Here is a 12,212-nt window from a genome sequence, read left to right on the forward strand (position 1 = left end):
GTACATGTACGTACACATCGTTCTATGCAGGGTAGGATTAAGGAATCTTCTGAGTCACTATAGTGACATCTGCTGGGCATTTAAGGCATCGACTTGCACAATGTACAGTAGGCAGTGCTCCCTGTAATCAAAAGGGCATAGCAAACTTCAAAGTAAAACAAATAATGAATTCAATGAATAATTGGTCCAAGTGTAGATTTTAAACTATTATGCACTGATCTATATTTTACCACATGGATCACGCTTTCCCTTTGATGTTTTAGGCTATGAAATTAACTGATTTTACAAATACATTCTCTGGCCTTTCTTAGTCTTATATCCTTTGAAGTCCATCATTTTTTAACAGTATTTATTTATTTATTTATTTATGTTTATTTAATTTATTTAAGATTCGTTTTTGGCTTTTCTGCATTTATTTATAGCTGAAGTGAAGATGGACAGGAAAGATGGAGAGAGAGAGACGGGGAGAGACATGCAGCATGTCGTCATGAACTGGACTCGAACATGTCAGGCCAGAGCCTATTATGTGGCATGTGCCTGGACGGCTAGGCCAGCGGGCGCCCCATATTTAAACAGTATTTTTGAGCAAATTAACCTGCTATCCTACCGGATGCATTTGCCAATAGTCCCTGGTGAAGGTATTATTGCATGGTTATTATTTTTAGAAGTAGAGAAGTAGTTGTCTGTGTCTAAAGTCCATCACACTATTAATTCAGAAACATTCAGGACCCCAATTGCAAAGGTGTTATTACGCACAATAAAATCGCAATAATTTCAATTATCCAGGCGGTTCGGTATTGTTTGTTAATGGCTATAGGGAGAAGAGGTAAAGAAAGACAAACAAAATCTGAAAATGAAACCATTATTAGTGAAACATGGTCAAGTGTTGCTGAAGCTGTGAATGTACAATGAGATGTGTGTGTGTGTGTGTGTGTGTGTGTGTGTGTGTGTGTGTGTGTGTGTGTGTGTGTGTGTGTGTGTGTGCGTGTGTGCGTGCGTGTGTGCGTGCGTGCGTGCGTGCGTGCGTGTGAAATACTTTATAAAAATGAAAAATTGTGATTTTCTTCTTTTTATTTTACTTTTGAAATAATATAAATATATATTTTTAAATGTAGGAAACCGGAAAAAAGGGGATATTTTACTCGCAGCCCATGAAAAAAAAATTGTCCGCGACCCAAACAAGGGGCCCGACCCACTGTTTGGCAAAACAGTGGTATACACAGTAGTATGCCATGTCACTGATGAATTTGAAGTTAAGAAGTAGTCTCTGAAAACAAGCCATATATACGGTAGGCTACGGCATCGCTCACACATAAAACCCTGTCTTTCATTTGTGAGCGACGCACACCTCAAATAAAAACATATTTTGTTGATCTTTGTGGTGCCCTCTAAAAACCCCAAGACACATTGCACTATCGATTGCTTGAAAATGCCACACCGAGCCTTTCATGAACACGGGGGAGAAGGCAAGTGAACACGCTTCACTGCCGAACTTCGCTTAAGAATGCACCAACTCGGAAAGGTCTAGAATTTTAACCACTTGAACCCTAAGCATATATATCTCTATTCTGGGAATGTGATAATGGTTGAACATTTTGAGAAAGAAATTCTACCAACTTACAACTCGAGGTGGGCTATTTTCGGTGAAGAGATTCTGTTTCTGTGTAAAAGGGAAGAAAAAAGGGTTCAAGCTTAGAATGGGTCGCAAATCCCCACGCATGCACCCCCCACTGTTTGGGCAAACTGCTGGCCGTGGGGCTCAAGTGGCACTAAGTTAATCCTGCTGCCTCCTGCATTGTGCAATTCAGAAGCAGGTGGTACGCATGACCGTTGAGTGATTTCCAACAAGTGCTTCCAAACTCCAACGTTCCATGCTGCTCAGTCTTGATGAGGGGGCGTGTCCCGGTGGAAAAGTGTCATGCATGTGTGTGTATATACTCTACTATACTCTACTAATATAGTCTATACCAGGGGTGCCCGCACTTTTTTGACTTGAGAGCTACTTTCAAAATGACCCACCCAAAAAATATTATATCATTGCTGAAAATAGTTAGAAAATGTACCTGAAGGGGGTTTGGAATAGCGGCGCTGGTGTTACATAAGACAAACGCACTTGGAACGGGAAATAGCGGGCGGAAATGGAATTGGTACTGTTTTATTTTGTCTAACTTTGTAATGCATCTGACGTTTGTGCGCAACACTCTTGAAAACAAATTAATTAATCAATTAATCAATGAAGTCACCTTAATTCAAGTGGCAGATGCCCTTTTCCTTTTTTAATTATATATATTTTAGGGCCATGTCATGCGATCTACCTGCAAAGCCTTTCTGATCTACTGGTAGATCACGATCTACCTTTTGGGCAGCCCTGGTCTGTACAGTGTAGACAGGTGTATAAGTCTAATCTACAGTTGGAGGCCATCGATATTGTCCTTTTCTTTTTGCTGAGGTTTGCGTGATCTGCGCAAAAGGACAGTTAACCCATTTTGGGCGGGAACCCCTTTTGGTGTTTTAAACATTGTTATAATTTAGCTATTGAAAAATAGCAGATCTACAAGCTCATAGCCCTCTGCTATTTTTGAAAAATCGTGAAAATATTTATTTCAGAAAACTGGAGGATTTAGATGGATTTTTTAAAATTTTGAGGTCAGGCCTAAATGGGTCAAATGATAAGGGACAATATCGGTGGCACCCAACTGTAACAACAACAATCTCATTGGGATCCCTGGCACAAACTAGTTTCAAACTAGTTTCCTTGGCATGAAAACATTTTAGAACTAACCTTTGAAACATTTTCCCCGTCCCTGGCACAAGGTTTCTGCCCGACAGCGAAGATATTATTAAAGATGGAGTGCCACAATTTTTGTATTTTTCCAGTTTTTCTTGTGTCTATGAGGTGACAGTACTTCATTAGACACCCTGGAGTTGTTTTTATGTGCAATGGTGTATTAACATTGCATTTAGGGTTTCTTCTTGGAGGCTGAACCCTTGACAGTCAAACGGGCCAATGAAATAAACAGTAATATAGTGACATCACATTATCAGCCCCTCCCCTAACCCCTCCCCCTTTATCATACAACTACAGCTGTGGGTGCGGCTTCAGTTCAGGTGGATCACCACCCATCACCACCCACCAGGAAAACCAGGCATACTTAATGAACTGGTGGGCGTGTCCACATAAAAACAACATTTTAACAAATACTGTACACTTTTTTGAAAAAATTATACCTCCTTATATAACAATAAGACCTGATGATCATGTTTTAGGGTGGAAAAAAATCACGGCACTCCATCTTTAACTGTCACTCCAGGCAGCAAACCCGGATGTGGCCCTCATGTCCAAAGGAAGTTCTCAAGAGCTACTCCCTTTCCCACAGGAAACACCAGAATTCAACCAGACTGAGCTCAACATCCTGAGGAAGATGAAAGAAAAAACGGACAGACCCAAACATATACTCAATCGAACCTTTATTCTTATATATACCTTCTCATATACGCCGACCTCAAGTCAAAGCCTCACGGCAAAATTGCACATTGACGCATATGCTTTTTTCACTTTAAAGTATCCACAGACCGAACACAGACCACCATGAACATATGTTGTAAATGGAAACATTAAATGATATAGCCTAATACTTCTATAAAATGGAACATAAAGTCTGGTTTATTATGCATAATTTAATAACTTATTTTGGAGGATTATTACAACTCATGAAAGACAAAAACATATCTAGGTGTACCTGGTCATTAACAATAAAATAAAAAATAATAATATACGACACAATCACTATATTTACATTAATGAGTGCCATTTGTGTCAAGGTTGCTTATATATTTATCTCTAAGCAGTTGAGACGAATAACCATCTAAGTCCATAATTTATTCTGACCCCTCCCCGAAAAGGCCTATCTGCCCTGACCCCGTATCCACGATTTATACATTATGGATTATTAGTATGGATTTATATGGTTATTCGTCTCAACTGCTCACAATACTGTCTCTTAATTGTTTTTAACTAGTTTTTCCTCCCCGGGTGGGCGGGACTTTCGCCCTATAGTTTTTGACCGAGATGGAGGCGCCATTCGAGTTGCAACCCGATAGGGCGCGGGCACATATACGCGTCAAGAGGCAAAGCGTTTCCGTTTATTTGTCAACGCGGCAAGTTGAAGCCGCGCGCGTGCGTCATTTCCATCCACCAGCTGTTTATAAAACCGGAAGAGACGCCAGGTCTACTGTGTACTTGTGCCCATAGACACAGAAGAGTAAAGGGCCTTGCGAACAGGGAGCGAGGAACGCACACGTTGTTGCCTGGATCAACGACAGGTCTGCTAAAGGTCTGCTCAAGAGGAGCGCGACAACGCAAGCGTAAAAAAGCTAAACCGAATCCAGGTCTGGTGAGTCGCGGGCGTGTGCACGAAACGAGCACGCGCGCAACAAATTCACGGGACCGCGTTCACGTAATTACGCTTGCGTTGTCGCACCGCGACTTCTCCGAGCAAAAACGCAGGTCTCATTGAAAATGAACTATAGGCGCGTTTTATCGCTCCCCGTATGCCCCACCCGGGGAGGAAAAGCTACGTTGTGTCTCTTGTTGGAGGGAGTTGGCTAAGTGAAGACTGAGGCGCAACCAGATGACATCATCATTGTGCGACACTTCCCAGGTGTTGCTTGAGGCCTTGGGGTCTGCAGGACATACTGTCTAGCTGAGATGCAATGTTAAAGTGAAGCAGTGCATTTCCCAGTGGCGGAGAGTAACTAAGTACATTTACTCAAGTACTGTACTTAAAGGACAACTTCACCCATTTTCAGCCTAACTTCATATAATTGATCCTCACTAGCTCACGGTAATATGTCTCACTCACTCTAGTGTCTCAGAGGAGGACTGTGGACAGTTCAGAATCCAGCCTACCACTGACATCATAGAAACTGCAGGTTTTCCGAAGAAAGAGAAGAAAAAAGAAACCTATTTCTTTTTCCTATTGCTGGAAAGTTAGCATGCTATAATGAAATCGTGTTTAATCCTTTGTGATCTATTAGAGACCATTTTTTATCATGAGCATTGGTGAGGACATTCACCAACATTCACCGTTTGGGCATCTGGTTAGGATGCCTCTCGGGCGTCTCCCTATAGGGAGGTCCTCGAGGCACGTCCCACTGGGAGGAGACCCCGGGGCAGACCAAGGCGCAGATGGAGGAAACACATCGACTCACTGGCCTTGGAACGTCTCGGGATCCCCCAGGAGGAAGTCACTAATGTTGCTCTGGAGAGGATGAAGATTGGTTGAAAATGGGTGCAGTTTTGAGGTACGTTTACTTTGAGCATTTCCATTTTTTTTCAATGCTTTATACTGCACTACATTTCAGAGGCAAATATTGTACTTTTTTACTCCACTTATAATTTGAAACCCTTTGTTACACGTTACTTTGTAGATTTTGAAAATTATTACAAAACATACTACATGAACCAATTAAGGCATATTTTATACTTCATATATTAGAAAATAGACACTCTATTAGTCTCACAATGCATCGCAATGTGGCACGTAAATGAGATTGTAGATCAGCTATTTTCTGAAAAGGTTTGACAATTCTTTTCTTTTGTAGTTTTACTCATGTACAATTTTGAATACAAGACTTTTACGTGAGTACTTCTTCCACCACTGGCGTTTCCATTGAGTTGTATGGAGAGAAACATTTGTACCGAGTAAGAACTGATCGCGGTTTTCTGAAAATGAAGCGTTAAGATACTGTAGGCCACTTTCAAAAACAATATTAAAAGACACTCCTTGTGAATGAACACATGGGTTCAGGAGCGGAGACATTATTACACAAACATGCCTGACTAAAACAACTAAAAGTCAACCTAAAACAAAAGTGAAAAAATAAAAAATAAATAGGTTGTGTGTGTGTGTGTGTGTGTGTGTGTGCGTGCGTGCGTGCGTGCGTGCGTGCGTGCGTGCGTGCGTGCGTGCGTGCGTGCGTGCGTGTGTGTGTGTGCTTGTGTGTGTGTGTGCATGGTACCATACAAATGTAGCACAGTGGTTCTCAAAGCAAAAATAGTTGATATAAGCTAAATAAATTTAGCAGGGCTTGTAGATCAACCGGTTTCAAAAGATATTGGAACAATAATGTGAAAAATGTTGAGTATTTTTTTCAACATTTTAACAACACAAATCTTATGTGATTTCAGATGTGGGGGTCCGACGGTCCACAGCCAAATACATTATTAATTTGGGGGCCGTTGGCATAAAACGGATTGAGAAGCACTACTGTAACACACTTACTGCGTAACAAAGAACACGGGAGGACATGGCTGTCAAAACGTGATAACACAATAACACAATCATTCAAACAAAAAAACAATACGTTATATTAGTTCATGTTAATTGCACTAAGCTTAAGTGGGTCTCCCCGGAGCTTCCAACAATATCATAAATAATGCAGGAACAATTTCCAAACACAAGGAAACACTTAAATGTTTAAAAGGGGGGGGGGGGACTCTAACATTAATGTTTTAATTATTTAATTACTTTCTTTTAGAAGTACTGCAGTGTATGCAAAGAATTGATCTGAACATAAAAGGATTTGAACATAAGGTAATGGCTACTTTGGTTCTATTTGAGGGGGTGGTGTGGTTGAGGTTAAATGCTAGAAATTTATAAAATATACGTCTTATCAATTTGTTCTGACTTTTACAACTGGGATTGCGATGGGTGTAAGGACAGTGTGTGTGTGTGTGTGTGTGTGTGTGTGTGTGTGTGTGTGTGTGTGTGTGTGTGTGTGTGTGTGTGTGTGTGTGTGTGTGTGTGTGCGCGTGTGTGTGTGCGTGCGTGTGTGTGTGTACAATAGTACGTGTGTGCATGCATGCATGTATGTGTACGTCTGTAGGCATGCGTGTCTGTCAACCTGTGCGTCCATTAGCCTAGGGTGTCCAAAGTGCTAAATCTGACAAAGTGGTTCGAAACAGTACAATGTGGACTTGTGGCTTTGTTTCCTTCCTCGAGGCATCCTCCAAACCGTTGGCCACTTTGTCCACCTGAACGGTATATACCATGGTGCCTCGAGTATAGACACAGTACTTCGTCTTTCCTTTTCCCGTACAAGCGCAATAGAATCTACATGGTATCAGAGTCCACGCTCCGTAAATGTCTTCTCATCAGTCTTTTGGCCCCGTGTATAGGGCATAGCATTGGCTGCCATTTTGTGGTGCCATGGGTAGAAACCCCATTCCCATTTTTCCCATAAATCTTTCAGAAAATAATGAATATAAATATATTCATTATGTTAAGCCTGGGACAAAGCCATCCAGGCTCCTGCAGAATCATGACCATAAAACATTTGATTCTGTGTCAAAAGATATTTGAATATTTCATTATATTATAGGCTATACTATATTTAATAAATCAACTTTTTTTTTGCAGCATTCACATATTTTGTTGATACAAAATCTACGGTCATGATTCACCAGGCGCCTGGGTGGCTCGGTTCCAGGCTTAAAAAAATGAATATAAACATTTTCGGAAATCTCTACTGCTACCTATTCCCGACTATACCAACGTTCTCCTCTTAGATTTGGAGTTCCAGGCCCTCCAGGTGGTCGGGGATGGGGAGGCCGGTGAGCACGGTCAGACACTTGTTCCACACGTTGAACACGGGACACACGGGCTGCACGAAGGCCACGTGGAACGTGTGCAGGTGCTGCGAGCCCACGGCGTCGTAGAAGCTCAGGCAGCCGACGTCGTAGTCGAGCAGGACGCCGACGCGCCGCAGGTGCGGCGACGGCTCGATGGCCAGCTCCTTGCTGTTGTGGCGCACCACCCACGAGTTGTTGCAGCGGCACAGCACCCAGGAGGCCGAGTTCTTGCCGATCCACTCGTGCTTGGGCGCTGATTTGTAGGCGATGCCCACGGCGTACCTGATAAAGAGATATAATAGATATATATAAAAAAGAAAACTAAAACTTTTTTCATAATTCAAAAGTATTTGAACACTTTCAAGATTTTTCAGAAATGTTCAAAAATAACACTGTACAGTACAAGCTTGTAGATCAGCTATTTTCACAATATTTATCTGTGGAGTCAAACTAATCTGAGTCAAACTAAATGTAAGGCCTCAACTCCTACAATTCCAAGTGCGTGGGGAGTCCCCAGTTCAAATATGATTAATTTGGGGGGTCCCCAGTTCAAAATTATGATTAATTTGGGAGGGGGGGGGCTGACAAGGTTGAGAATCCACTGGATTAAACGGCTAGGTGAACGGAACAACTCACCATGTGCTTCCACCGATCAGAGCCTCCCAGTAGTGGCGTCCACTGTCTATGTAGACGTTGCCCACCACGCCGTAGCTGCTCTGGCTGGTGAAGCGGTCCTGACCGTGGCCCTTCTTGGACGTGGTCTCGTCCCGCTCCACCGTCAGGTTGTCGTGGGAGATCTTCAGCTTCTTGTGGGCAGACTTGGGGTCGAGCTTGAACGGTTGGCCTGGTGGCGGGTGGGGAGGAGAAGGAAGGAAGGAAGGAAGGAAGGAAGGCTATGTTTGATTTTGCACTGGCCAAGACAGTTTTGTTTTAATCCATTAAGACCTGAGGCCGATTCTACAAATGCCTTCTGAACCAGTAGTTTCAAGATATTTAAAAAATCACACCCGTGTGAACTGAGTGGTGCAAGGTCTTATTTTGGTCTGACGTAATGTCAGACGTAATGTCAGTGACCATAGTAACCATGCTAATTTTTTTTGGTACGAACACACACAGGTACACGGGTACAAAGCCAGTTGTTGGAGTGGTTTGCACCACTCAAAAATGTTCAAAAATAGCAGATGTACAATCGAAATCGACACTGCGTTCCCGGTTTTAATCAGTCAAACATAGATATATTTCCTTCATAATATTGTTCATTCAAACACATTTTTGTGCATAGCCTTTGACGTATATTCAGATGAATGCAACATATTCTGTTAGGTGGCCTCTTTCAAAAATAAATAACACTGAACACATGTTTTGAGAAATAAGAGCTTAAAACACAGGGTATCAGCAACGATATTTTTTTCACATTACCAAACAATGTCTAGGAGGATTTTTTAAAACATAATTGGGTCCCAGTCCTCCATTTAAAAGAAAATGGCACCGAGTAATTGGCACTTTTGTCATTGAAAGGAAATTGGCACTATTATTGTAAGATGTTCTTGTGACAGGCTCGATTGTAGGACAGACGAGATCACAAAACACACAAAAGTGTTATTTTCTACATTGTTGATCGTCTATTTTTCAAATAGCCGTAACCTAGTCGCTTCTTTTGGGCTTGTTTTCATAGACCTGGTTCCTTTTACTTCTCTCGCAAAATCGGGCAAGGCTCTGCTGCAGAGAGCTGCTTACTGTTGGTTTTCAGAGTTCCCGGTTCGCTGCTCCTGCTCCCCGCCTGGTTGATGGCCTTCACCACGAAGATGTACTTGGTGCCGCTCTGCAGGCCGTGCACCGTGTAGTGGTTCTGCTTGATGTTGGGCACGATCATCCAACTGTCCAACGAGTTACACAGACCTGCATGGTGGGAAGAGAGACAAGATGGAGCGAGCAAGGGGCGTGACAGAAAGGAATAAAGATGAGGAGAGAGAGAGCGAGAGAGAGAGAGGGGGAGAAAGAATTAGAATCCAATAGCACATACACTCAATTCCATGTCGTTGGTGTCGGGCAGAAACCTCATATATTTACTTCTTGTGTTTTTTGTTTGTTTGATTTTTCGTAAATGAAGGCCCTAGTTGATCATACCAGTCACTTGTTTGTAACGTGTGGAATTCACACATGTGAGGCTCTCTTAAGGAACTCTATGTACAGTATGGATTCCAGAACAGTATTATTGATGATATACAGTAGTCAATCCTAGGAAGAGCTGTCTCCAGGTACTCGTCCAGGTTGCGTAAACACTGGAGTCAGCCTCTATTTATGATTTGATTGATGATTTTATTTTATTTGTATTGTTGTGTTATATGTGATGTTGATGATTTGTATACTCTATGGACCCCCTGTGTGTCTGGAATAAAGTTTGAATTACATTTAATCAAATACTACAGCGTCACACAAAAGCATCAAAAGTACCAGATGAGCTTGTAGATCTGATCTACTTTTGCTACAGTTGAATTTGAATCCTGAAAAGTATGAGTTTTGGACAAATGAGGTTTCCACCCGACAGAGACCAAGACCATGTGCAAAGCAGCTCAAGCTGGCCCACGGGTGTAACGTCACCTAAAAATATACTTCAACCCACTGTTCCCAAAAGATGAGTAAGCATTTCAAAATGAAAGTCTAAGGGGGCTGGGAAGGGGGGGGGCAGAGTTGGGTCGCTCTGTGCTGAGAGGAAAGTGCTGAAAATGTCTTTTTCTTCAGAGTTGACGTTTTTCAATCCGCAGGCTATTTTCCTGGCGTGAGGCAGACTAAAAAACTAAACTGGCACGAACTGGGGCTTTTCTACATGCGATTTCGGCCAGAGAGTGTTGGCGTCGTTAGTGAGGACAGCATGTGAACCGAGGGGGTTATGCCTGAGCCTGTGGCAACAGTACGAGGTACGAGGAGGAGGCTTCACCGATGTGGGTGTGTGGGCGCGGAAAAGCACTAGAGGAAGTCATTCACACCTCGTTGGCTGTATAGCTCCATTGGGCTCTCTCACTGCCAAGAGAGTGTGTGTGTGTGTGTGTGTGTGTGTGTGTGTGTGTGTGTGTGTGTGTGTGTGTGTGTGTGTGTGTGTGTGTGTGTGTGTGTGTGTGTGTGTTTGGCACAAATAACTGCTGTGGCACATGGCATCCTTAGCGCTCCACTGTTTCCCATTGAGCTAGGCCATAATGCAAAATGCATGTTGTGTGTATATGAGTGCTTGCGTGCGTTCGTGCGTGCGTGCGTGCGTGCGTGCGTGCGTGCGTGCGTGCGTGCGTGCGTGCGTGCGTGCGCCTGTGTTCTTTGCACTCAGCCATCATCATCATTCCCAGCGCTTTAGTGGAAGTCAAGGGCCTTATAACTACCCACCCACGATGGTGAAAGTACACAACTCAACCAAGAAACGATGGGGAGCATATGTGCAAAAAACAGCACATTGTGCTCTCGCTTACAATGTCACGTTGGCCCATATAATGACCACAAGTCATAGACACACACAGCCCATTTCTACTGAATTAACCCCAACATTTGTGGGGACTGGGGAACATTTACCAAAAATAGCTGATTTACAAGCTCACAATGTGACTTCGACCATAGGCTTCATGTGGTCAAAAAGGTGAGAGATCTTGGTTTTCCGACTTGATATCTCGACATTATATGTTATTTTCTTGTAATTACACTACCTAACTCATTTTGGGAGAAAGAATGCTGGATGTGACAACACAAAGACCTCCTCTGACACAGGCACTGAGGTGACAACACAGAGACAGAATGCAAAAGAATAACGTTTCACTTAGGTGAGCTAATTTAGCCATTTAAACGCCCTTATCCAGACCCAGACACCCTTATCCAAATGTGTGTTGGTGAGAGCGCTAGTGAACAAACAACACAGTCAATGGAGTGCCAATAAAACAATGAAGTGCTGCAAAGTAACTAGGAAGCCAAGTAAGCATCAAAACTAGCATCTGACATCTGAACAACAAACGAAATCAACGCTAACAAAGCCGTCACCGCAGCTGCACACAAGTACTACGGAATCCAACCTGAGGAGGAGGGGTGGGAAGAACGAAGGGAGACGGAAGGATGACAGAGGTAGGAGGGACATAAGGTGCCATTTTCGGTGCAGGCCATACCACTCTGTGGCACACGCGTGTATGTGTGCGTGTGTGCGTGCGTGCGTGCGTGTGTCCGTGCGTGGCGTGCGTGCCCGCAATCCCACAAAAAAGCCAGCGTCACCTCTTGGGGTACAGGCAGTTATACTGTATAGTTAGTATACTACTGTCCAGTATCATGTGTATACTATACTACTGTCCAGTACCATGTGTATACTATATACTACTGTCCAGTATCATGTGTATACTATACTACTGTCCAGTACCATGTGTATACTATATACTACTGTCCAGTATCATGTGTATACTATACTACTGTACAGTATCATGTGTATACTATACTACTGTCCAGTATCATGTGTATACTATACTACTGTCCAGTATCATGTGTATACTATAATACTGTCCAGTATCATGTGTATACTATACTACTGTCCAGTATCATGTGTATACTATACTAC

General features: G+C 42.9%; 1 protein-coding gene across 1 annotated transcript in view; it reads right to left on the reverse strand.

The window, feature by feature from the left end:
• Positions 1-7,352: 7,352 nt before the first annotated feature.
• The window catches only part of LOC306916948 (E3 ubiquitin-protein ligase Midline-1-like), a 70,927-nt gene continuing 66,067 nt past the window's right edge, over positions 7,353-12,212 (reverse strand). Inside the window, exons 8-10 of the mRNA XM_079495049.1 lie at positions 9,371-9,532; positions 8,270-8,477; positions 7,353-7,915 (exon numbers count right to left, since the gene is read on the reverse strand). Of these exons, the coding sequence (XP_079351175.1) occupies positions 7,567-7,915; positions 8,270-8,477; positions 9,371-9,532 (719 nt within the window). The 3' untranslated portion in view covers positions 7,353-7,566. The remainder of the gene's footprint in view (positions 7,916-8,269; positions 8,478-9,370; positions 9,533-12,212) is intronic.

The sequence above is a fragment of the Electrona antarctica genome (assembly GCF_951216825.1).
Source record: "Electrona antarctica genome assembly, chromosome: 24".
Taxonomy (NCBI): Eukaryota; Metazoa; Chordata; class Actinopteri; order Myctophiformes; family Myctophidae; genus Electrona; species Electrona antarctica.